Source organism: Archocentrus centrarchus, chromosome 21, assembly GCF_007364275.1.
Source record: "Archocentrus centrarchus isolate MPI-CPG fArcCen1 chromosome 21, fArcCen1, whole genome shotgun sequence".
Classification (NCBI taxonomy): Eukaryota; Metazoa; Chordata; class Actinopteri; order Cichliformes; family Cichlidae; genus Archocentrus; species Archocentrus centrarchus.
Genome location: NC_044366.1, coordinates 22,792,299 through 22,818,513, shown reverse-complemented (window position 1 = coordinate 22,818,513; position 26,215 = coordinate 22,792,299). Strand labels below are relative to the sequence as shown.

Here is a 26,215-nt window from a genome sequence, read left to right as displayed (position 1 = left end):
TTAGTACGCTGATTAATACCTGACATCAGCTGTCATGATGATCTACAATGATCTAGCAATAAATAATATAAAATTCAACTTAAAGGTTTAGTGGTCACTGAAATGTCTTTTTTGTTTAAAGGGAAAAAAAAACTTTTGCTTTACTCTAATAAAACACTTCGTGCATGGAATAGCCTTTATCCCTTACAATAAGAAGACGCATTATGCAGAATATTTTTTTTTTTTTGTTGAGCCAGTAATGAAGCCACAAAGGCTCCAAACACTTAACTAACCAAATTTATTGCATCCTTCATCAGCAGTTTTCAGCTGTGCTTACATAATTGGAAAGGTTTTTGTGCCTAGCTTTTTAACATTATGCACTGCAGGTACTGTATTAGGTAATACAATGCATCACTAGAACACAGAGGTGATGGTTACTGAAAGACCACCATACACACTCTGTACAAACATACACTCAGTGTCCAATTCATTAGGTGAACCCATTCAGCTGCTCCTTAAGGCAAATATCTAATCAACCAATCACATAGGAGAAACTTATAGGCATGTAGACATAGTCAAGACAACCTGTTTAAGTTCAATCTGAGCATCAGAATGGGGAAAAACAGTGATTTAAGTGACTCTGAACGTGGCATGGTTGTTTGTGCCAGACCGACGGGTCTGAGTATTTCAGAAACTGCTGATCTACTGGGATTTTCCCACACAACCATCTCTAAGGTTTACAGAGAATGGACAGGAAAAGACTAAGTATCCATTGAGCAGCAGAAAATTTCTACAAAAAATTATGAGCTTCAACAGCATTACATCACTGACAACTTGAGGGTTGAACCTGAAACTTTTTGTTTATCAGCGTAGGCTACAGCAAACACTATGCTGGCGTAGATTTAACACCGTACTACAAATTAAGCCTCTCAGTAGTTAAGATGATGAATGAGGAAAAAAAAAAGATAGTGAAAATAATTTCTAGGAAGGATTTTCTAGGGTGTAATTACTGTAGCAGATTCAGGTTAAATATTTCTCTAACTGGCTGCTCTTGCTCTCAGCATGTGAATATGAATAATGGTGTGATTGCTAATCAGCGGCTCCAAAAGGTTGCTGTAACAGTTTGTGTTAAGGACAAGTGTCAGGTTTTCACATACAAACTTTGTCTCCCTTTTTAAGCTTGTAAAATAACATTTAACCTTTTAAGTTCTAAAAGGTTTGAAAAAGATCTGGGTACTGTCATGAGGAAACTTAAGGACTATATTTCCAAATGCTGCTCTTATTTTTTACTAGGATTCATCCTCAGTTTCTCCCAGTATCCAAAGTGCTACCCTGTCATGACTTCACCCAAATGACTCACCGATGACTCGCTGTCTCGTATGAGGAAGTCACCCTCTTCTCCTCTCTCGTTGAGTACACACTCGGCCTGGTGTCTGGTGATGTTGCCGTAGTACCAGTCCCTCCCGGCAAACCTCCCCGAGCGTGCCGGTGCCAGGAGGCGATTCTGTGGGGAGCTCGACGTGGAGGAGGGCAGGCCGGGCCGCTCGTCCAGCACCATCACATAGTTTTTAGGTACCAGGCCCACCATACCACGTGAGTTCTTACACCTCCACCACTCGGGGTCGTTCTCAGGCTTCTCCACCACTTCCATGATTTCTCCCTTCTCAAAGTTTAGCTCCTCCTCCGTCACAGAGCTGAAGGGGTAGAGTGTTTGAACCAGGTGAAGAACTCCACCACGGCCACCGGCGCGCCCATTTGCCAACAAAGTTCCTTGAGAACCTCCAAGATGGCCCCGCGAGGAATCTCCCTCTCCTCCATCATCTGCCACTCCGAGCTCCTCTTGGACATAATTGGAGGGAAACCAGCCTACACGTCCCCCTAGATTACCCCGCCACCAGCCGTCACTGCACTTCTCCATCACGATCACTTTAGAGCCCTTAACCAGGGTCAGCTCATCATCCCTCTCTGCTACGTAGGTAAACTTAACTATAGCGGGGATATTGAGGTCGTAGATTCTCTCTGCAGCTCCGATTCCGACCCCTCCACCCCCGCTGCCATTAGAAGGGTACTCTGTGTCTGAGCTTGGTGTTGGGGAAGCATCACGGGCACTTGTCTTCCTCTTAGTTTTTCCCAAACCTGTCCACATAAACAGAAATAAAAGTAAAGTCACACAAATGCTAGCAAACAGGTTTTTTTTTTTTTTGGTTTATTTTTTTTATACATTTCTACCAGATGAGCTATTGCAACATCAGCATTCACTTGGAAACATTAATTTAGGTCAGATACCCCCTGCTTTGTGTCATAATTTGGTCTCTTAAATACCCAACTGTTTTCAACAGGTTGAAATAACTGGACAGATAACTCACTCTGCTATGCATGTATGACTTGCTCCAAACTGTTGACTATGCCGCTATCAGGTTTCTCTCACTCGTCTCCTGCCTTCACTGTTAGCACAAAGCATCCTCCACGTAAAGCTAGTTGGTTTCGAACAACAATTAAAGTTGAAAGTGGATTATAAAGTCCTCCAACACCAAGCCTGCACCAATGGCAGCTTAATAACCACTCAGTGAAGGTGCAGAACACATTTAAAATAGCGTTTGTGAAAATTTGCCACATTTTTGAAAAGCACTTTATTATTTAAAATTTTGTTGCTACAAATTGTAATGAAGAGCAAGAAAAGGCACAGACTGATCGTAAGTGGGAAATGTCATAAATGCTTGAAAAGTGGGGACTCTTTCCAAATAGTCATGGTCGTGACTTTACTACCACCATCTAATGTTACAATTTCTGTTGGAAAAAGGCACAGGTGTCCCCTAGCTCACCGCAGCATTTCTACCCTGCCTCTTTTAAGACACCCTTCAGCAGCTGCATGTGTGATCCTACATGAAGTTACACTCATTGCAGACTGAAAGAGTGTAGGGGACATATTGAAACTGGGCTTGTCTGTACTCTCTTTGGTGAGTGGCAGAGAGGAGTGGCACATTCAGCTCACCACACAATAGATGACAAAGATTTGAAGCAGTGTAGAGAAAAAAAAAATAGCAGCTCAATTCTAACTTTAACTCACTGTGATCATTTTGCATGTATAGTGCCGTGCAAAAGTCTTGACCCACCCCTCGTGTCTTTATGTTGCTAGAAAAATGGGTGCAATTATTTATTGAAATGTGTGAGCACACATGGAAATACAGGATGTAAGGGGAAAGTAGAGCTTATACATTTCTAATGTGCTTGAAAGTCAATATTTGGAATGACCACATTTATTCTTCAACAGCCTGAACTCTTCGGCAGCTTTCTTGTTATTTCTTTTAGTCTTCAGGGATAGTTCCCAGGCTTCAGAGTTCTTCTTTGGATGTTTCTGCCTTTTGTTCTGTTCTCTGTCACGATGATCCCACACTGCTTCAGTAATGTTGAGGTCTGGGCTCTGGGGAGGCCGATCCATGACTGAAAGTGTTCCTTTGTGTATTTTTCTACTCCAGTGCAAGTGCGTTTTGGATCACTGTCATGCTTAAAAATGAAGCTGTTGCCAATCAGACTTTTCAGATGGTACTGCATAGTGGACCAAAATCTACTCTGTGTTCATAATTCCATCAATTTTGACAAGATCCCAAAACCACTACCTGAAATGCAGCCCCAAACCATGATAGGGCCTCCACCATGTTTTACACATAGTTGTAGACACTCACTGTTATACCGCTCTCCTGACCTCTTCCATACATACTGGTGATGATATGAACCAAAAATTTATTTTTTTTAATGCATGTAAAACTGTTATCTGGCATTTTTTGTAGATTCGACTAAAGAAATGGGAACACGCTGGGACAGGCTGATAGTAACAAAGTGCCTAAAGATACAATTTAAAAACTGGTCCAAGTTGTCTGTTGTGTGTAGACAACACAGGTTGAGTTAGATGCCTTTTTTTTGCTTTGTTTTTTTTAGCTTGAATGATTCATAGGTCAGTGTTACAAGGCTCAACAGCAACTTCTGAAAATGATCAGGGACTGAAAATGAGTGAAAAAGCAGCCAATGTCCAAAGAAAAACTTACCTTCAGAAAATCTAATGAACCACCACTGTTCAAAACCACTTCCCAAAAAAAAAACAAAAAAAACAAAACATCTAGCTGACTGGAAGCAAAATATAAAGAAATGAGGGGAGTTCAAGACTTTTACATGGTAAATATGGCTGCAATGACAGAGCAGTCATTGTCTTTAATATATGGGTATGCTGATTTTGTCAAATAGGGTAGTTATAAAATTCAGGATTTGACAGTGCAGAGCAGCAACTTGTAAATGGCCTGATATGACTGCTGGCTAATACCTACGTGGTTAACGGGCTATGCTTCAGTCACCATTTTATACTCCTTCAGTTACATGATAACAGAAACAGTAAAATGTACAAATGACAACAGCTTTGCTGGGATTTCTCCTGCTGTAAAAACAAAAAAAGCCAGCTGATATTAACTTGCACTGCAACACAAAAGTCAACATGAAAATTCACACACACACACACACACACACACACACACACACACACACACACACACACACACACACACACACACACACACACACACACACACACACACACACACACACACACACACACACACACACACACACAGATGCTGTTAATCGGTATTAAATCGGTTCCCAAGTCTTCCACAGCATTACAATTTTAATAGTTCTGGTGTGTGTGCGTGCATACAACCAAAACTTATGACAACATTAGCCTCAGCGGCCCTATAATGCACCAATACTAAACAGAGATATTTCTACTGTTGTGGGGAAATGTCATCAAAAAGGAAAAGAAAGTGGCTCTTCATTTCCTTAGACGCCAGAAGTAATATTGTTCTTGATCATCTCATATTTTGTATGTCTTCAGACTCCATGGAGAGATGTTCAAAAACAATCAAGAAGTGAATTTAGCATAATATGCTCCTATACTCTTACGAAATAACTAAACGCTAATCAGCTGTTGTATAATAGCAGTAATGCAGGCTGCAATAACCTGAAGTAGATAACTGGAAGTAAGCAATAGTCTGAATGGTCTGGGCTGCTAGGGGAAAGGAGGCAGTTACGGTCACAGGGAAACTAACTGAGGCTGCAAGTTGTACTCATAGGTTGTTGGAGGCATTACAAACACAAAAAGTACTTTAAATACAGGATACACTATGAAAAACCTTAAAATGTGAAGGACAGATTGATACTCATAACAGAATTAACAAAGAGCTACTCATCCACTTGTTCCGAGCACCTCTGCTACTCAAAGATTGAAATGAAAGCTCATTATCCGCTTGGTATTCTGTCGACATCATCGACAGGCCGTATACACAGCTATTTAAATCAAAAGGCTGAAAATAGTTGGTGCTGACAGGGAACGAAAACTGGAGCAGCCACCATGGGCTTGAAAATGACAGGCATATCTAGGATCAAAGTCAGCTCCTGTCTTACCTGCCTCTGACTTTTTCATTCATGTACTTTCAAAGAGAAGTCTTTAAACGTGCGTGTGCATTTCAGTGAGACCTCAAGTTAAAGTCTCTGAGTGGAACATAACCAAGGAGGTCTCCTCTTTTCACAAATTCATGTTAAAATAATAATGATATGCCACGCTGTTGACAGCATTCATGCCATTTACTTGACAGCCGAGGCTTGTGTCATATGCTCATGTGTGCCACTAATGACTGAAGTGAGCTTCTTGACAGCTAATCACCCATTTGTGCCACAGAGCAAGCTGAAATGTCACTGCTGAATAGAACATTTACATTGTTTTGAAAATTGCAGGGTTCACACAGAGTACCATGAAACTTGTTGGCAGAGAGAGGGAGGAGAGAAGAAGTGGAGTGAAGAGAGACAAGGGGTCCCTTGGCAGCTGTTTTACACACACACACACACACACACACGCGCACGCACGCACGCAAGAGACCAGGCACATCAGAGGCCACAGCTGACAAAAATGCAAAGAAGAAGGATGAGACAGGAATAACAAGCAGATCATGTTTATGGATAGCCGTGTGTATCCTACATATCTGATAGCTGTGTATAAATGTATGGGGGATATTCTGTATCCAGTGGCTGCGAACTGGCAACTAGACTCTTGGGCCCGTTTCAGGTGATCCTTTAAGAAATGTAAAATAGACTGTTGCTACCTTGGATTAGATGGAAGGGAAGACAGTAAACACACATACAACCTTGACAGAAGTAAAAAAAAAAAAAAAAAAAAACACCTGATTGCATACAGAAATATACAGATATACAACTTTCCAGTAATCTGATTACATCAGAACTTGTCTTCATTTGTAAATGAGCAGCCTCATCAATTTTACCGGGGTTACAAAGCCAGATGACCTGCTTGGACTATTGTTGACACCCCCAAACATGCAAACACCACGTACTGTAGATTTTTTGGTTAAACCTACAACCATTAAGGTACTTAATGTATCCTGTTATCCACTTTCCACATATAAAAAAAAAACAGCTCAAAATGCTGTAAAGAAGTTTAAAAGAGAAAAAAAGAAAACCCAAACAAACTAGGAAACTGTTTTACCTGTTAAACTGATATTCAACTTATGATGGGCTAAATCATGCTTTGCCATAAGTAAACAGTCGTGTCCACTTTCTGTTAAGTGCTGTAAAATGGGAAATAAACTAGTGTCTCGCTCACTCCCTTGAGTACATAGATGCACCTAGGCCAAAGCAGCTCAGCTGTTCAGATTGTACCTCACAAGTAGTGTTGCAGCACCCCGATCAAAGCTGTCAGGGTTAATGCCTTTTCTGGCAGAAATGCTGCTTTTATATTAAAAGTTGTGGTGGCGTTCTTACTAGAGCCTTTTTCACACATTCACTGTGACATCAAACTGTCTTTAACCTGACAACTCCCTAGCACAAGACCTGAGTAATCACTGATTGTGTCGATGTAGGTCCAGTGAATTCAGAGCAAGCAAGTGGGCATCATGTATCCTCCATCCTGTATGCTCCAACCAGGCAGCTTCCTCACCTAAACCAGAGTACTTCTAGTAGTAAGAACGTGTCTGACTCCATTTCCTGCTTAGTGGTATATGTGAGAAAGGCCAGCTGTGAACAATATCTGGACCTGATTCTTTCGACACTGCTTAGATTTCTCTCTGTGCTTTTTGGTAATAATGGCTCAGTGAACAAAAAGTCAAAATCTTAGTTTGTCATTTGATGCTGACAATGCTTGTTGCCATATGCCAACAAGTCTTGCACACATGCAGGATAAAATCTGAGCGTGGCTCTCTCCCGTCACTGTCAGGGGCTGAATTAAGCCTCAAGGAACATTAATGTAAAAGTGGCCCATGCCTGAAAGACAGACTACTGTCACTTCAATCAACTGATGAATCCAGTATTAGTGCCTATCCCACGTATAGATGCGCATTTCCCCCCCCCCACTCATTTCCACTTCAAGGCACTGGCCTACTGGTTTGAGCAGCAGCAGGCTATACTCTCTCCTCCCACACATTCACTCCCAACGCTCACCTACCTCTTCATCTTCTGAAAGGAGACTCAATTTTCAAGCCCAGAGGACTTCAACTCAGAGGGAAGTGAGCTGATGAAAGCCTCAGTGTCTGCATGTTGCAGCATATTGCTTCACACTATAACTTACAGTTGAGGACAGTGAGGAAGTTTACTGTAATAAATAAGTCAGCAAAATCCCACAGCAAGTCTGTGCAACAATCAAGAAGCAATACCTGGGTGCTGGAGGAAAGTATGGGCACCGATTCATCAAATGGTGTGATCTAAGAGTTCTTGAAGTGAATCTCATGAGAGCAATGTGGTCATCAGTTCTTATTTTCAGAAACAAATCTTAAAACAAAAAACACTGGATCCTAAAAATGTCTTTGTTTTGGTCAGCTGAAATTCTACTTCTATTACAGATGATATAAAACATATTTTATTGAGTTTAAAATGACATCTTAGGTAATCTATCATGGAGACAGATTACCAGTGACCACACTGAATACCCTGTATCACCTGACTCTACTATTAAAATCCTAACCAAATAGGGCTTTAGACCACCAGAATGCACATATACAAGTAGTATTGGTAGTTCATTTCTACTGAACTACCAATACTACTTGTATATGTGTGTATGTCTACAGAGCATTTATAGATGAGTGGTAATGAAAGCTCTAGCAAGTTCTTGAGACCTAGAGGACTAAAATAAAGTGGAGCAACATATTGTGCTTCAAATAGCTGCACATTCTTTAGAGGCTTGTATAGTTCGAGCAGGACATGGGGCTATTGAGCCCAGCACTAACAATGACCACGTTCATTATAAAGTACTAAGTGAAATGGACTATGGGTATAGTCTCTGGAGCTTGAAAAAGGCGACTGGACTTCTTTTTGTTTCTTGAAGACGTTTCACCTCTCATCCGAAAGGCTTCTTCAGTTCTCAACCAAATGGTGGAGAGACCCAGGTATTTAAACCCCTGTGGGCGTAGTCCCCTGGAGGTGGTTATGACCCTCTATTGATCATGTGCTTGAACACATGTGCCCAGGTGTGAAGGGGGCGTGGGTCATATTTAATCAGTGGTTTCAGTTGAAACCAATTTAGGACTCCGCTCCATTGTTTCCTGTGGCCTATTGAGGTCACTGGAACAAAGGTGTGAATGGGGGTTGAGACGTCTGGGAAGGGAGCTCAGGACAGCACTGTAAGCGGGGGAAAGTTGGTGACGTAATCCACCTCCTCTGTTCAATGATGGTTGTTCACAGTGGACATAGATGGCTTCTTTCACTCCTCTTTCAAACCATCATTGAACAGAGGAGGTGGATTACGTCACCAACTTTCCCCCGCTTACAGTGCTGTCCTGAGCTCCCTTCCCAGACGTCTCAACCCCCATTCACACCTTTGTTCCAGTGACCTCAATAGGCCACAGGAAACAATGGAGCGGAGTCCTAAATTGGTTTCAACTGAAACCACTGATTAAATATGACCCACGCCCCCTTCACACCTGGGCACATGTGTTCAAGCACATGATCAATAGAGGGTCATAACCACCTCCAGGGGACTACGCCCACAGGGGTTTAAATACCTGGGTCTCTCCACCATTTGGTTGAGAACTGAAGAAGCCTTTCGGATGAGAGGTGAAACGTCTTCAAGAAACAAAAAGAAGTCCAGTCGCCTTTTTCAAGCTCCAGAGACTACTATGACCTGGATAACTGAGAATCTACACAGACACACTATGGGTATATCGCTTTTTAACCTGCGGACAGGAAGCTTTGCTTTGCACAGCCTCATATTTACCCACGCACCATCACACACTGACAGCAACAGATGTGCTATATAAGACCTCAGGTGGATGGAAATCTAACTCACCAATATGCTGTACAGTGAGTGCTGGCCCAGTTTCAGTATTAAGTAGGACTTTTGCTGAATTCTTTCACCCATTACTGTTTTTATTTCCTGTGAGAGCAAAGTGGGGCACAAGGCAGCATGCAGCCATTTAAAGTTCAATTTTGCCTGAGGCAATGTTGATGATACAACCACATAAAAGCACAGTAAATGAAGAGGAAAAGCTGAAGACAACAATAATTACAGACCATCAACATGATGCATAAACACAATGGGCTGACTGAAGAGATGAAAAATAGAGGCAAAAAGCCAGACTACTGAGGGGATGAGGTAATCAAGCTCCTAGCCAATCAGATTCTCCATTTAAGTGTCTAAGTTCCATTAGCTGCCGACCTCACCTATTGCTCATCGCCTCATCATGACAGTGTGCTCGCATATTGAATTTTCTCAGGCTTTTAACACTAAAGAGCTACTAGCTGGAAGCACGCTACTTAGACTGAAATGGAACTAGGCCATAACGATGTAGTCGATATGTAACTTAGTCAGGGGACAGAGAGGTAATCCATCATTCTAGCACAACCATTAGGTGGCTGATTTCTCCACTAATTAAACTACTGATCATTGAAAAGCAGAGACCTAAAAAAAGCTGATGGGAACAATACTGAGGTGGGGGAGTGAGTGAGGGGATACTATTGTCTCTGTGCACAGTGAACTCTTCTGAGGATGACAGTGGCAGGCTGTGCCACGCTAGCCCACATGAAGCTACAGAGTTTCCCCGAGGGCTGGTAGCCACAGAGCTGAGAGTAATCAGCGCATTAGACCAGACTCCCTTCATCCCTCTGTCTATTCTCTACTCCACGGTCCTCTTCTCAAATCTAAATATGGCTGGCTTTCAGGGCCACACGGTTACTATTTTTATTCCAATTGCACCTCTTGATCATTTTTTTCCTGTTAGAATTTAACAGCAGATGTTTCTATTTTTTTCCCCTCACCATATCTGTTTCTCTCTCCCACACTCACTAAAGGTATGTCATACTTAAAATGTCAAAACAGATGAATTTCAGCGTCGCTCTGCCTCTGGCTCTTTTCCTGCTGCAAGAAAAAAAGATGGGGCAGCTTTCTTGATGTCAGCCGTTTACCAGCACATGCCACTTTAGCACTAATTGACCATCTTGTTTGTGGAGGGCATTTTCTGGTGGTCACGTTTGTGGCATTTGAACTCTGGGGCTGCAAAACAGCAGCAGCTCTGTGAAACGCCACTCTCCCCAATCATTTTGTGCTCCTACTTCTAAATTCCAAAATGTATAAAAACAAATTAGAACACATGCTACTGGAATACCTGATATCTAATGAGACCCCCTTGTGAGACTATTTGTCTTGCTATGAGTCATAATAAATTAAACAAATACTACAATGCCTGAGACACATCACAGAACACGTTTTGAAGCTCAGGGGAAAATCGATTCCACTGTGCAGCTGCACTAAAAGAGCACACATTAATTTAAGAATGTCTCAAAATACCAACAGGCACGACTGTACAAAAAAGTTAAAGTCACTGCTTGCCGACATGTAGGAAAGCAGTGTGTGTGTCAGACTCAAGGCCGTTTCACACCGGACGTGCTGCGTAAAAATGACACCAAGTTCCAAATCTTTCAGATGCAAACTTGTCATGCACCCTACATACACAACGGACGCACTGCTTTTTTGCGAATAAATCGTCCTCATAAAACGCACTGTGAAAGAAACGAAGTCGACATCAAATGATGATGTAATGAGGTTGTGATATTTCTAAACAAGAGAAGGAAGAAAGAGATTCTGGGTTCATCCAACTCATAAGAAAGCAGCAGCAGGGAGAATTTCATGGTTTGATCCCGGAGTTGAAGCTTCATCATGGCCGCTTTCACGCATATTTCAGGATATCAGTGGGCAGTTTGAGCAGTTGTTGGCAGAGTTGGGATAACATGTGAGGAGGCAGAGACTAATTTCAGAGAGCCGACTGACCCGGAGCAGCGTGTAGCTGTGTGTCTGAGGTAAAATAGTATGATTTTATTGTTTCCACATCACGGTTTGAGCTATGACCTCATGTTGCTAAATGCAGTACTCTGATTGGTCAGACCTGTTGCAAAAGTCAGAAAAATCGAACTTGATCTGAAAAAATAAATGCCGCAAATTTGTCCTGTGAAATGACGCGGTTGGTGTGAACGGCTGCATTAAGAACAGGCGAGTCCGAAAAATATTTAACGCACGAAACATTCGCATGGAATTTACGTAAAGGCCTTCAGTCTATGCCACTGTAAGTTTACATGTCACATATAAACTATTATTTTGCTGTTAAGTGTCTTGATTATAGGAAGGACAGTCAAACACAGGAAAGAATTAGGATCTTTTTTCTTTGAATGTTTTTCACTCAATGCTAACAGACAAACTTTGTAAAAACTTTCATCCATGTTACCTTTATATATGGCGATTAGGTGAAAACTTATTATTTTGATCAGGTTGCTAAAATGGAGAATGGTAAATGTATTCGATGCATTTCGTCATACTATGTGCTCCTCAATCCCTGTCATAGGCTGACAGCTATGCCTACGTATAATTTCTAATATATTCAAGTCACGAATGGGGACTGAGAGACAGCATGCTGACAGCTGAGAGCAATGGGCAACTCAACAAGATTTCTGCAGTGCACAGTAACAGCTCCCAGCAAGGGGGTAGACACAGTGAAGGAATCACTTTACTGTTTTTTTTTTTTTTAAGTGAATTCAGGCAAACACAAGTGTGCGCACACACACACACACGCAGACAACTGTTTAACACTGCCTCTTATCTCCCCCACCACGGCAGTATTGAAAAGAGGATGCAGAGATTTTCTGCTTTTAATAATCTTCTAGCGGTGACAACTTGTACACACAGGCAACCTTTGACTTCTAAGCAGCGTGGGACTGAATTCCTCTTACCCAGAGTGTCTTTGATGTTCTTCACAAGCGAGCCTTTCTTCAGGCTGTTCTTGCGCTCGACGTAGTTTGATGGCACATACCCCGTTTGGTTGGAGGCGTTGCGGACACGCCACCAGGTCTTTGAGTCGTCCAGGAGGAAGAGACGCTCATTTTTACGGATGTCAAGTTCCTGGTCCTGCTGGGCCGTGTAGTCCCACTTGGCTACAACAATCACCTCCTCTGTCATCTTTCATGGAGTCCTCCTGTAGGGAAAAAAAAGTACCTGGAGTGAGCCAAGGAATAAAACTCTTTGCAAACTATCATACAAATGGTGTACAGCAGTTTTATATTGTGAAGGAACAATTAAGCAACAAGCACAGGCCATCTGCATACACACTCAAATAGCCATTAGTAAGCACGTAGTTTAAATGGGCACTTGAATGATTTTTTTTTTTTTATTGTTAGGAAATTTGCTTCTGAATGATTTCCTGACTGCAGCTATTAAGAAATTTACATTTTAACATGTAGAAACCACAACCATAAAGTTGTTCTTTTGTTCCTTATTAACCACAAATTTACTGTTCAACATTATTAACAGTGATGAATACAAAGACTGCAAGACATCTGTTTTACAAAACATTAAATTATGCATTTTTTTCCTAATGCGCAGGGTAATTTTGAAGTGAGTTTGTGTGAGGCTCCGCACTGATGTGACACATGAGAAGTCATTACAAAAACGGGATGAATCCATATTCATCCCTGCACACAATTTTTAAACCGCTTATCCCAACTCACACTGGGCATTACACTGCATATACCCAGGACAGGTTGCCAGTCTGTCACAAGGCTAAGTTACATAAGCAGGGTAAAAATGACTTACATGTTTGTCATAATTAATCAAAATTTAAATTGACTGATAATTCCTTGGATGGAGACTAGAACAACTTGTCAATCCGCTAATAAAAATTCTCACCAGCAAACAAGTTTATCCACTCCAGGATAACAGCAGCTCTAAAAACACTGACCACTCAAAAAAAATAAATAAATAAAATAAAGACTCTCAAAAGGACTTCTTTGGTAGAAAGCAGCGTAAACACACAAAATCAATTTATGTGCTCATTTTACATGCACCCTCTGTTGCACGCATACACATTACGTTGCCTATCAGATTTTTCTGACAGGCAGTGAGAGATTACATGCTCTATTTCACCAAGCTTTAGGTAAGGTCATTCGACATGAGGCTGCTAGACCACCTTAGCTGCTTCAGGAACCACTTATGATACAACCAAATGCTAAACTGTGTTTTTAGGAAGGCACAGAGGGGAATGAAGAATGTTTGATGGGATTTTTTACTCTAGTTCTGTGAAAATCCTTTCTGTGATAAAAGCCACCTCATGGTATGAGAACCATCTAAGCAATCCAGTTTATATTTAGCTCACTGCCAAGTTTAAAAGTCTACAGCTGGAAACACGATCACTGTAAACCATGAATGAAGAGAAATTAGCAGAGATTATAAGGAGCCTTTTGAAGATAAAGATAAATTGACGCTGTAAAGCTTTTGTGCCAGCTATTGTTCAGCAAAGTAATGAAATAAAACTGCCTGCTTGATATCTAATGTCTAATCTAATGTAAGGCTATCGGCAAGCTATTGTGGGACACCGATTTACAGCAGTAACAACCTTCAGGAGCCAAAACTGACATTAACATCTAGAACGCAACCATGGGGAGCATATGTATGCATTGTACATACGTGTACAGTAGTGCTGATTTATACATGGACTGGACACAAGGGAAACAGTCAGTGGCACATATTTATAATACAGGGGAACTGTATATTCCCTTACGCCTATAATCATTTACATTTTAGTCTTTAATGAGAGGGCATAGCACAGATAAAGCACAACCACAAAAGAGATTTATGACTCATGAGAAGAGGAGCTGCACAAATTAGACCATATAAAAAGATTCCATTACTGCTGGAACGATTGATATCTTCTGGGTAGGCTACATTTTATGAAATGCAAATGGAAGCACTCTAAATCGCTGCCTGTTTTTTTTCTAACCGGAGAGATTCAATTCTGCTTCAATTAGGCCACGACCACAGAGACAGTGCAGCCGATACAGGATTCATTCTTACAGTTACAACTGAAAGCAGGGTTGTGTGTCACTGCATGACGGCATCTAATAGCTGCTATCTGTCACTACAACACAACAATAAAAACTGAAATGCAACAGTTTGAACAGATGAAATCTGCACTCATGAATGTGTCTCTGCTTGCCGTCACTAAGGCTGTCAAACTGGATTTCTTCATGGGCTTGAACACGGACAACAGAGGAAAGGCGAGAAAGGAGGTTGTGCAATGCAAGTTCACTGTAAGTTAAATTACTCAACTTTCCAGGATGTGACACCTTTAAGTGCAGCGGCAAAGTGGGGGAAAAGAAAAGAGGAAAAAAAAAAAAAAAGACAGAAGACACAGTTTGATATTCAGGAAAAGACAAAAAGAAGCAGCTGTGTTTCCTTGGAGAGTGCAGGAAATTAAAGTGGAAGGGCAGATTTATGACAAGATGAGGGACAGTGACGTCAACTCTTCGAGGAGACAGGAGGTGTGTGAATGTGCTGCAGCCTTTATGTGCTCCAGGCTACAGCTGCTAGGCTGAGCTACCTGCTTTTTATATTACATTTGCTCCTTTTGGTGTGGACAGATAGATGAGAAAACCTGACGAAGCCTGGTTGGTTATATGGTCCATGGTATTTTACAGTTGCTGCATTTAAGATACTGTATAAAGTAGATCAGAAATTTCCAACTGCAATAAATATGGCCTTTGGGATTGTATTCTACACAGGAGTGGTTGTTGCACTCATTCAGACATTCGAGCTGAAGGTTGTTTTCATACTTGTAGCCAATTAAATTTGTATGAAGTAAAAAACAATTGCACTGGTGCCTAGATCTGATCTCATTCATGGTTATTATACTTTTGACAAACAAATTAAAAACTGTGAACAGGAAGTACAATGTACTGACATGTAACCAACTCATTCACTCGACCGATTTGCTACGCAAACTACTACATATAATCCATTTGGTGGAACTGGACTCTAGAGGGTAACAGCAGGTCTTGCTGCACTTAACTGAACCTTATGTGCCCCTATATAACCCCCCTCTAGTGTTACACCACGAGTGTCCATTAAAGAACAAGTGATGATTCTTAGATGAGACTGCAGTGTCAAATAAGGTAGAAAACATGTGGGGAGGGAGAGGAAAAAAAAAAAAAAAAAAATGAATACCTGTGCAGGCATTCCTTAGGTCAATTTGTTTCATTCATTTTCAACACTGTTCATCTTCTACATCCAGGTACCATAGAACTGCACTGCTCTGCATCGTTGTGATCTGTCTGTTGGCTTTTGGCCAACACCTTTCACAGCTGCTTCAATTGACTGAATGAAACAGGCAAATGACCCAGACAGTTAAAAGTACTTGAAGAAGTTAAAAGACTAAAAACACCACAGTGATTGAATAACATGTGACCCCCCCCCCCCCCCCCCCCCAAATCATTAGATGAGCACTTTGCCACCTAGCATCCATGAGACAAATTTCTGTCTCTCTACAGTTCTTGCATCGGGCAGTTTTGATGGCAATGCTCTGTCAGCTATCATGTATGACACAGTGGCAGCTGGATCACTGCTCACTGTGATGCCAACATCACTTTTGCCATTGCAATGAAATCCATCAAGGCGGTTAATACAGAAATCAGTTTGAAATAATTTTTTCAAACCACTTTGGATTCAATGAGCTGTGCTTAAAAATACATCTGCTAAAGAAGGAAAGTGAAACAGAATTGTCATAACAGTAGAAAATGACTTCCTTGATATGGTTAACAGACAAACAGGTGGCTGAACAAAAAGGTCTCTTCCTGCATGAATGCACACAAATATACAGGAAAAGAAAAACCAGTTTAGGAGAGTGTGAATCTAAAAAGATGGGGGAAAAAAGCCTTGAAAGCTTCTCTCATAACCCCCTTCCCGAGTTATGAGAGAAAAGATGAACGACATACTGCTGAGCTGGGTTCCACCAGTACTTCACAACTGCCTTCAATGAGCAGGGGGGGGGGGGGGGGTGTTTAGAGGCTCTTTCAAATGCACACAAAGTGAGAGAAAGTAAAAGAGGATTATTAAACAAAAAAAAGAGGGGATGTTTAAAGAAGGGGGAGGAAAAAAAACGTCTGGCAGAGCTTTCCGCGTTCCGCATTCAGGTCAAAGCTAGCCAAAATTCAGCCAATGGGAGAACACCCCCCCCCCCCCCCCCCACTCCCCTCCCCTCCACTCCACACTGTTTGTAATAGTTGCTTCTCACAGGAAGGAGGACTGCTTTACTCCCTGCTGGCGATCAGTGTCGGAAGCATTTGGAGTGCACTGAACAGACTGAAACATGAGGAAGCCAGACTCACTGCTACAGCCACTCTGGACAAGGCTCTGCAATTTAACAAGGCCTAATGGTCCTCTTCACAGAATGATTTGTCTCCAGCAACAAAACCAGGCCAGAGCAAAATTCAATGGCTTTCACATACAGTCAGTGTTGATGATATTTTCCACATGTATTTCTGCTACTGTCACATTTACCCCAGTTCTGGAGGTTGAAAAAGAGCGGCAGCTACATTGTGAAAAAGCAATATGTTACATCCCCTCGATAAGCTTTCAGTGCATCACCCACACACAAAAAGAACATTGTGTGTCTCTCACAGCCCTTAAATAGAGGCTGTGGTATACGGCCTGAACTCATCTGCCTGTGTGTTGAGGCTGGTGAGTGTTCCTCTTCAGTTTCAGGAAAATAAATGGGTGCCATGCACATGGCTGCCACAAAAATAATGAAAAATCCCCAAACTCAAACCACTCAAGGGCAGCTCGAATACAACACCAAGAGCGTTTCTTGCTGTCGGCTCAAAATAGGACTGAGAAGAAGGCACACTCAGACCACACAAATAGAGCCAGGCCTGCCATCACCACACCATATGACTGCACATCTGAAGACAGAGGAGGCTTTATCAAATTCAGCTTTTCCAAAAATACAAAGCACAATTTAAACCAGTGAACAAACACAATCAACTCTAGTAATAACATCCCTAAAAAATCCAGCCCTGTTTTATGACAATTCCACTGAGCCTGAGCAGCAAACTCTTTAAGTAACATAAAACATCAGTATCCAAACGTAAAGCCCAATAAATGTTGGTTTCAGTTTGAGGTTTCAAAGTGATACTCCATTATCCAGCACTGTACTTCCGAGTTTTGGATTTGTGGATGATAAGATTAAACAAAATCAAAGCAGGCCAGGTGAAGCCATCCTACTTTCAGTAGCTATTTCAACTGCCTTAAATGCCCCAATAACACATTTTAAGCCCCCCTCAATTATAAAAGGTCAGTTTATGTACTACACAACCTGTGACTAACATTCCATATCCTCTTTAGCCACCTTTAGAGTGAATCTATTTAAACTGCAATTACAAGTGCCCAAAAATACTCAAATTATACCTCTTTGTTTCAATATTAAGCAAACAAAATATGATAACATGCACACAAGTCACAAGTTAATATGCTGAGCTTGTGCAATTCAGGTGCACACAGCCACCAGAAAACACAGTTTATAAAGTTTTCTGTTTAACCCTCTGAATGTAATATACTAAAATTCCTGCTGCTCAAGCAAAAAAAAAAGCAGCCGACTGTTCCCATAAGCTGAACTGGAACACGAGCATTCAGCACACAGATGGCAATCATCTTCACAAAAGCACCAAATTATATCCAGCATGTCAACTCATATTCAAAGCTTTGGGTGTTTGTATTAATGAGAGTATTAACTGCTGCTCATGGGAAAAAAAAAATAATAATCACCTGACATAAGGCCAAACAAAAAAGAAGCGGCTTGAATGCTTTTGGTGCCAGCTGTTTAGGAGCACTTGAAGTGCTAGTGAGGGCTGGTAATCCAACATCACAGGTATCTTTTGAGTACAAATAGAATGTGTCTGTGGTGCATGAACAAAAAAAGTTAGGACTGGGACGGTTTAGGATAAACGATGATATATGATACGATAGGTACAAACTGCCAAAGCCTTGTTACAAAATAAGCAACCTTACAGTCTTCAAATATGTATTGAAGCACCAAAGGATTAACTGAAAAATGCAACAAATAGACTGAAATTAATCTTTAGTTAACCAAAAACCAATGAAAGAAAACCCTGTCTTTACCAGTACCTTGCTCCCTCCCATCTTTTCTCTACAAGCAATTTTTCACATGTGGCTTATTTTCTGTCATGACTTCAGTCCTTCTCTATGCATAGAGCCAAAATTGTTTAATCAATCCCCATGACAACAATCACTGGATGGTCCCTTTTTCACTCCTAGTTGTCTTTCCAAAAATATTTTACTTTTATTTACTTTTTATTAATTTTAAGCTTCAATTTTTTATATTTCATTACAAAGGATCAAGTACAAGGTAAATACAGGCTCTTTTTTCCCTTCCATAAAATAAAAATAAAATTTCAAAAAGATGACAACAAAAGTATCCCTAAATGACTTGGTAAGAAACCAGTAGTTTGCTGTTATTGTTAATGTTAATACTACTACTACTACTACTACTACTACTAATAATAATAATAATAATATAAAAAGGTTTTATGTATTCTGATAACTTGTGTTTCATGTTAAAATTACATTAAAATATATATTTAACACTCAAGCACAATTACTCTGAGTGGCATTTTGTCATCTTCTGGTCCTTAAAACATCAAGAATTTTGAAAAATGCAAACCGTTTCTCAAAGCCGAAGCTACAGCATACACTATCCATTAATCAACAAAATCGGTGATAACCACAGCAGGATCTGATGTGCCTTATAAATCCTGCATCACACATCTCTGCTGACAGATGGCAGGTATCAATGTTTTTCCTACTTAAGCATCAAACACCATTTTTTATGATTACATTAAGCCAGTTGCTGTTTTAATTAGCATCTTCTTAATTTAGGCACAGAGCAGTGAATCAGGTTAATTTTATATCATTATTCCATCATAATGATTGCAGTGAACGATGATAAACAACACCGAATCCCCTACTGCATTGACTTATTGCTAAATTCCCCATTCCTTCTCTTCAGGCATAAATAGCTGACTTCTAACTTGGGTTGTTTTCTCTACTCCTTGATGCCTATTTTGACTCCTTCAATAACAGTAGAGAGCTTGTTCACTTTGCATACCTCACTGCACTCTAAACACATGATGAGACTCCTCTACTGTGCACCTTGTTTTCTGTACATTTCATAACCCAAACCTCTGTACACAGCCTCTCCCTGCTCCAAGCCATCACCTATTAGTATTGTTTTTGTTGTATCTGTTTTATCCAGTTTTGTAGCCCTGGTTCAGATAAGGAATAGATGGTCTCTATTTTTAACAGTGTGGTACTTGTATTCATCTCCTTTGGCAAAACAACAAAAGGCAAGCACTATAAAGCACAGTGGGGCAAATGTAGTGAACACAGCTTTGATGTACAATGGCGATGTTTTCCCTCGATTGGAGGGGAGACAGAAAACACCTGAGGTGATGCTGTGTTTGTGTCTGTGACAGAGCCCGAGAGAGAGCGATAAAAGGAACAAAATAAAAATCTGCGAGTGTGAAAAGGGTCACTTCCAGGCCAAACATCAGAGATGTGGCAGTGGCTTTAAGCTACAGACATGTTTAATTAACTGTAACAGACTATTTTTCTAATCCTCACCATAAATCATGCCCCCAAGGAGCTTTTCTTTGCAAATCCAGACTAAACTGGTGCCCAAGGACTAAGCTTTTTGGAAAAACAAGTCTTCATGTTGGTTAATTGTACTGCAGTGTGGGCAGGGCTCTGCAATATGCTGACACAGGTATGCAGGACACATAATGACCACTTGGGTAGTAGTGACTATTATTATTTCCACCACCATTCTCAAACTGTCACAAATCTGCACAATCTCAGATGAGAGCCTTAAGTTGAGAGACGGCAGGGGTTGGGAACTTCCCATTTCCACCAGTGAAACAAGGCAAGTGAGGAGGAGGTGGAGGAGAGAGAGAGAGAGAGAGAGAGAGAGAGAGAGATGGTACAGGCAGAAGTGCAACAGAAGGAAGACAAGGTATGGAAGGCGGAAGGCTGTAGGAGCCCAGGGCACACGGATCAAATGAGACCCCGAAAAAGAAGAGTCTCATGGGCTGAACTCTGGAAGCTGGACTCTAGGACTGCAACGATTCATCGACGTAATCGATGACGTCGACTACAAAAATTTGTCGACGTAGAATTTCATCATCGAAGCGTCGTACTTTTAAAACCATCCATCTATTTTGTTCCGCTTATCGTGTTATTTTGTAATTGCAATACACTACAGGAAGATATGGGGGCAGTATTGCCTCCATTGTCTGCCAGCAACAACAATACCAACGAAGAAGAAAGTAACAGAACAGTGTAATGCTAGTAGAACAGAGAGGAGGGTGAAGAAAATTAAAGAAAATGGAGACAGACTGTTAAAGGTGTGGGAGCATTTGACAGAAAACAATAAAGCTGAATGCAGACTGTGCAAAGCAGAGCTTTCCTTCCACGGCAGCATAACTGCAGTGCTGAGCGTTTAAAACGCCGGCACCCTGGAGCTGTGACGTCAGCTCTGGATGGGTACGTTAGTGCATTGTAGATACTTGTTAATGTTTGTACAGTAATGTTTCTGTTAGTTTACCTGTCGGAAACAAGCTCTCATGGATGATGTTTGCTAAGCACCACCATTTCAGGTATGTTAGCTAATGACCTCTGTATGAACTGAATCGTCTAAACTTTTCAGCTGTTTTGGGCGGAAAAATATTTTTGATTTATTGAAGCCTTATTTGAACTTTTGGACAGAGGCCATTTTTTATTTATTTGCACATGATATTTTCATTTAAAAATAAAAATTGCATTTACTTTAATATGCATTTTTTATTTGATATTTATTGTGATGGTCACATTAATGTTTAAAATACATTTGATTAGTTTCAAACTCGTATTTTTATGGGTCATTATTTTAATTGTGAGAAGAGAACAAGGTGATGTTAACAGGTGGGCAGGCTTGAACAGGTGAGCTAAGATTGAAATAATCGTTGACTAATCGACTAATCGATAACAAAAATGACAGATTATTCAACTACCAAAATCTTTAGTTGCAGCCCTACTGGACTCTTTCTGCAAAAGCTTTCTATTGAAATCAGTGTATTGACACACTCCGTTCTCCAGCAAACGTGGTAAGGTGGGGCATGAGGGAACACCCATCCTGCAAATTGTGCAGGAAGAAGGACACGTTAGCCCACATTTTGGCTGGGTACCATACAGCCCACAGCCAGGGGAGGCACAGGTGGCAGCATAACAAGGTGCCTAAGGAGCTCACAGATATCTTGGAGCAGGCCAGAAAAAGGTCACAACCACCACACGAGCCACAAGTGCAAGTACTGCCATTAAGGGCAGGAGAACAGCCATCTACTGCAAGGAGAACCAGAGCCAGCCCTTCCTCCAGAAGGCACAAGAGTGGCCTGACAGTCAGAGCAGGCTAAGGTCATCCAAGGCTGTGATGAGACTCATGAAAGGAAGAGCCTAAAATACCAAGACTTAGTTCAGGAGTGTAGAGAGAAAGGAGGCAAGCATGGCTGTTTCCTGCAGAAGTGGGGTGTAGAAGATTCCTAGCACAGTCGCTATGGATGGTGCTCATTGCACTCGGAGTTGAAGAACAAGTGGAAGACAGCGCAGGATTGGGAAAGCAGCAGAAAGAGTCGCTTGCTGGCTCTGGTATAAGAGGGAGGAGGAGGGCTGGAAGCCTGGAGTTGGTGGGTAATGATTTGGTCATCACTGCAGACTTACCAACTGGAGGGTGTTGTGGTTGAAGGTCAAAACAGCCAGTGAAGATTGGGCATTGTCCGATGGCATCAGCTTCAGGCCAAAGGCTACAGTTGCTCTATAGCAGGGGTATTCAAGTAAAATTTAAAGAAGTCCAGTCAGACAAAGTTTCATGAGGCCAAGGTCTGGAAGTCCAACTATTTAATGTGATTTTATATTTTATATATTTATATTTTATATATTTATATTTTATATATATATATAGTTTAGTTTTTGTTAGTTTTCAGAGTGGTTTTGCTCATTTTTATTAGTTTTTATTTTTGGTGTCATGCTTAGTTTTAGTTTAGTTTTCGTTAGTTTTTGTTTTTCATGCTTTGTCAGGTGCAAGAGTGACTACTGTGTAATAGAAACTTGACAAAAGATATTGTTTTAAAAATTGCATTCAACCACCAACTGTTCACAAAATAGCAGCACTACGTGCTTAATGCGTGTAATATTAAGAACACACGAACATCAACAGGGAGAAAATTAAAGAAAAACATGAACTCCAAAACAGTTTTTATTTATTTCAGTTAACAAAAATGTTTTTTTCAATTTCAGTTTTTTCGTTATTTCGTTCGTTTTCATTAACTATAATAACCCTGTTTGTTACAAAGTTTACCGGCCAGCACGAACCAGCTTGGTGGTATCACATGGTATGGCCAAATTCGCATGCAATTCGTCAGTGGGTTTCCTTGGAAACTTCACCACTACCATAAGGACTGTAAAAGCTGTGCCGGTAAACCAGAAATTGTTCAACAAGATTTCTGTTTTGGTGTTAGGTTCGGGTCCCCATGAGACATCATTTCAGTCCGGATCCGGACTGTGGTCCGTCTATTAGTGACCTCTGCTCTATAGCAACTGCATTTGTGGCAGTTGCTATAGTTGCTATGTGGCTGTGACCCATTGGGACATTAATACCAGATTACTAGGTTTGTCCTATGAGATATGCACTGGAACACTGGCAGTGAATCCTCAGGATCTTGTGGGTTGCAGGGTGGAGTTTCACCCACTCGCATTTGTTCCTGGTGCATCCCGCAAATACTTAATTGGACAGGGATCCGGAGAGTTTGAAAGCTGGGTCACCACTGTGGGCTCTATGCCGTATTCCTCAAGTAATTCGTGAATTTTTTTTTTTATTTTGGTGGGGGGGGGGGGGGGGGGGGGGGGGGTCCATTTGGGGGTTGGCAGCTATTGATGAACATTGCCCTTGCAATGGATTTGTGTGCTTGATCTGTAACTATGTTTAGGTGCTGTTTAGGTGGGTGGTACATGTCAAACCTATAGCCACATGGTGGTCAAGTCCCAAGATTTCCCAAGAGAACATTGTACTGTAACAATGATTAATCTCTCTCTCTCTCTTCACCTGTCAGCAATCAGTGTATGAAAATGCATGCTGCAGCATCTTCACAAATGAATGAATGGGGTTATGAAATCATGCACCAATCAGATACAGCTGCCTCAGTACAGCTGTCCAAACCACTTCTTGATGAAGCTCAATTTTTCCAACAGAATTTCTTCTTAATATGCATAAGCTGTTTTTCCAAAGGAGACTGTCAAAGCAAACTGTTACTGTGGTCATTTTAGTGACTACACACAAAATCTAAGCTATAGGACCCATGTCTTTACAAAACCACACACTGACGATGTGATTGGTGAGGGTAACGTAGAGATGTTTTATTAAACTAAACATTTACTTACTGTTTTAAGCAAAGTTAATATATGCAGAATAAGGTTAATACAAAATTAAAGACACATTTGAATACTCTGGATTAGGGATATGCGTGACTAGTCAACTAATCGTCACTATTGTCACTAGTCGGTACCAGGTGTACTTAGTCGGTTAGCCTAATTATCCATCCACCCATCCATTCACTTCCGTTTTTCCTGTTCAGGGTCGCGGGGGGGGGGCTGGAGCCTATCCCAGCTGACATATGTCGAGAGGCAGGGTACACCCTGTACAGGTCGCCAGCCTGTCGCAGGGCCAACACAGAGACAGACAACTCACATTCACACCTATGGGCAATTTAGAGTTTCCAACCTAACCTAACCCCAGTAAGTGCATGTCTTTGGACTGTGGGAGGAAACTGGAGTACCCAGAGAAAACCCACGGCATGGGGAGAACATGCAAACTCCACACAGGGAGAGAGGGAGGGGCCTTGGCCAAGGTGGAATCGAACCCAGGCCTTCCAGATGGTATTTTAACTGCTAACCACTGCGCCACCATGCTGCCTTAGCCTAATTATTAAGATTTTAATTGATACCCAGTGCCTGTAAATGTTTGTCCTAAATGTTATGCAGCCATCTGCAGTGGGTAGGCGCTCGCCTTGCAGCCAGAGGGCTGCTGGTTCGAGCCCCTGTCCCCGCGTTGTGTCCTTGGGCAAGACACTTAAACCACATTGCCTAACGGTAGTGACGGTTGGCTGCATGAGTGATTTGTGTGTCTTGTGTGCACAATGACAATGAGTTTAATCTAACAACATTGGCCAACATCTCCACTTTGTAGAGCTACGATGCAACCACATTAGGTTACGTCGTAGCTCTACAAAGACCCAGCGCTCAAGTCCGAATCAGTGGTAAGCTGGAGGAGGTGGCTGGGGGAGAGGGAGGTCTGGACTCCACTGCTCAGGTAGGGGTGTGCGATATTGACAAAAATCATTGGGCAAAGGCGGTACACCACAGACAGGTCACCAGGCCATCGCATGGCCAACACACACTCATGCACACACACACATTCACACCTATGGGCGATTTAGAGCGATTCAGAGCGAAACATGTCTTTGGACTGTGGGAGGAAGCCGGAGTACCTGGAAGAAACCCATACAAGCACAGAAAGAACATGCAAACTCCACACATAACAGCCTGGACCAGGAATCAAACCCGGATCGTCTTGCTGTGAGTGAAGATGATCCTCGCCTAGGAATTGAATCTGAGGCGGTAGACTGCGAGGCTGGGGATGTCTGAATTTCTTCCCTGGGGCAGTGTGTTCACTCATTTCCAGCTTTAGGTGTGTTGTTTAGGCAGCTATGCTAGCGCACAGTATGGGCACTCTCAATACGCACATGGAGCAGCCTATACTAAAACTTAAAGTAGTGAACACTTGGAGTCGAGTTTGTTCTAATTGTTGGTTTTTCCCCAGTCAGTAGCATACTCGATAACGTCAACGCTCACATTGTTAACACAGCAATTAAGATTTTATCGTAGACGATATATATCGCACACTCCTACGCTCAGGATGCCGCCCCCACGACCCGCCCTGGATAAGCAGAAGAAAATGGATGGATGTTGGTATTGTTTTGATGCATGTCATGAATTGTAGAGCAATGAGCGTCATTCATAATGCTCTTTGAAGTCGAATTTATTCATTTTTCAAATGTTATTCTCTCAGCCTTTTTCATATATTTAACATCAATTGATTTTAAGTTTTTTTTCTTCATTGTTTAGAATGTAACGTGCTATGTTCACAATACGCGATGCCGCACAGTTAAGCAGCATTTAAAGTGCAATTTATTATAGAAGAACGCGATTAATGGTTTAAATGCCTTTGTTTAGACAGTTTTTGACATTGTCCAGCATAAAATTTGATTTGATATCTGAGTGTTTTTTAGTTTTAGGCTAGTCGATAAGTAATTTTTTGCCTTGTTTAGTCGACTAAGAAATTAGTCGCCAGGAACGTCCCTACTCTGGATTATTTATTTTATTATATTAAATATTTGTTATTGTTAAGTGACAAAATGTTCAGATTTTCTCCAAAAATCTCCCATTTGATTTTTTTTTTTTTTTATAAACATAAGTTAACTTTCCCAAGTCCTAAATATAGAATTTAACAACAGGATATTAATGACATGCTGCCAAATGGTCAAAAACCTTGTCTGGCGGTTAGGATTCACATACACGTACTCTACAAAAACAGTACTTTCCCTAAGACCAGGAAATCAATATCAACATTCTTTACCTTCAATTCATCACAATGTTCCCTTACTGCAGGAAACAAAGAATGTGGTTTCTTATCTTTTTGAGACTGCTGCATCACTTACAGGGACCCATTTATGACTTACAAAAATGTTGGATACTTCAAAAAAAGCCTTCTGATCTGCG

At 41.3% G+C, this 26,215-nt stretch overlaps 1 protein-coding gene across 1 annotated transcript in view; it reads right to left on the bottom strand.

The window, feature by feature from the left end:
• nck2a (NCK adaptor protein 2a) overlaps positions 1 to 26,215 on the bottom strand; it is a 42,807-nt gene that overhangs the window by 2,554 nt on the left and 14,038 nt on the right. Inside the window, exons 2-3 of the mRNA XM_030759084.1 lie at positions 12,241 to 12,482; positions 1,340 to 2,115 (exon numbers count right to left, since the gene is read on the bottom strand). Coding sequence (XP_030614944.1) covers positions 1,340 to 2,115; positions 12,241 to 12,466 — 1,002 coding nt within the window. The 5' untranslated portion in view covers positions 12,467 to 12,482. The remainder of the gene's footprint in view (positions 1 to 1,339; positions 2,116 to 12,240; positions 12,483 to 26,215) is intronic.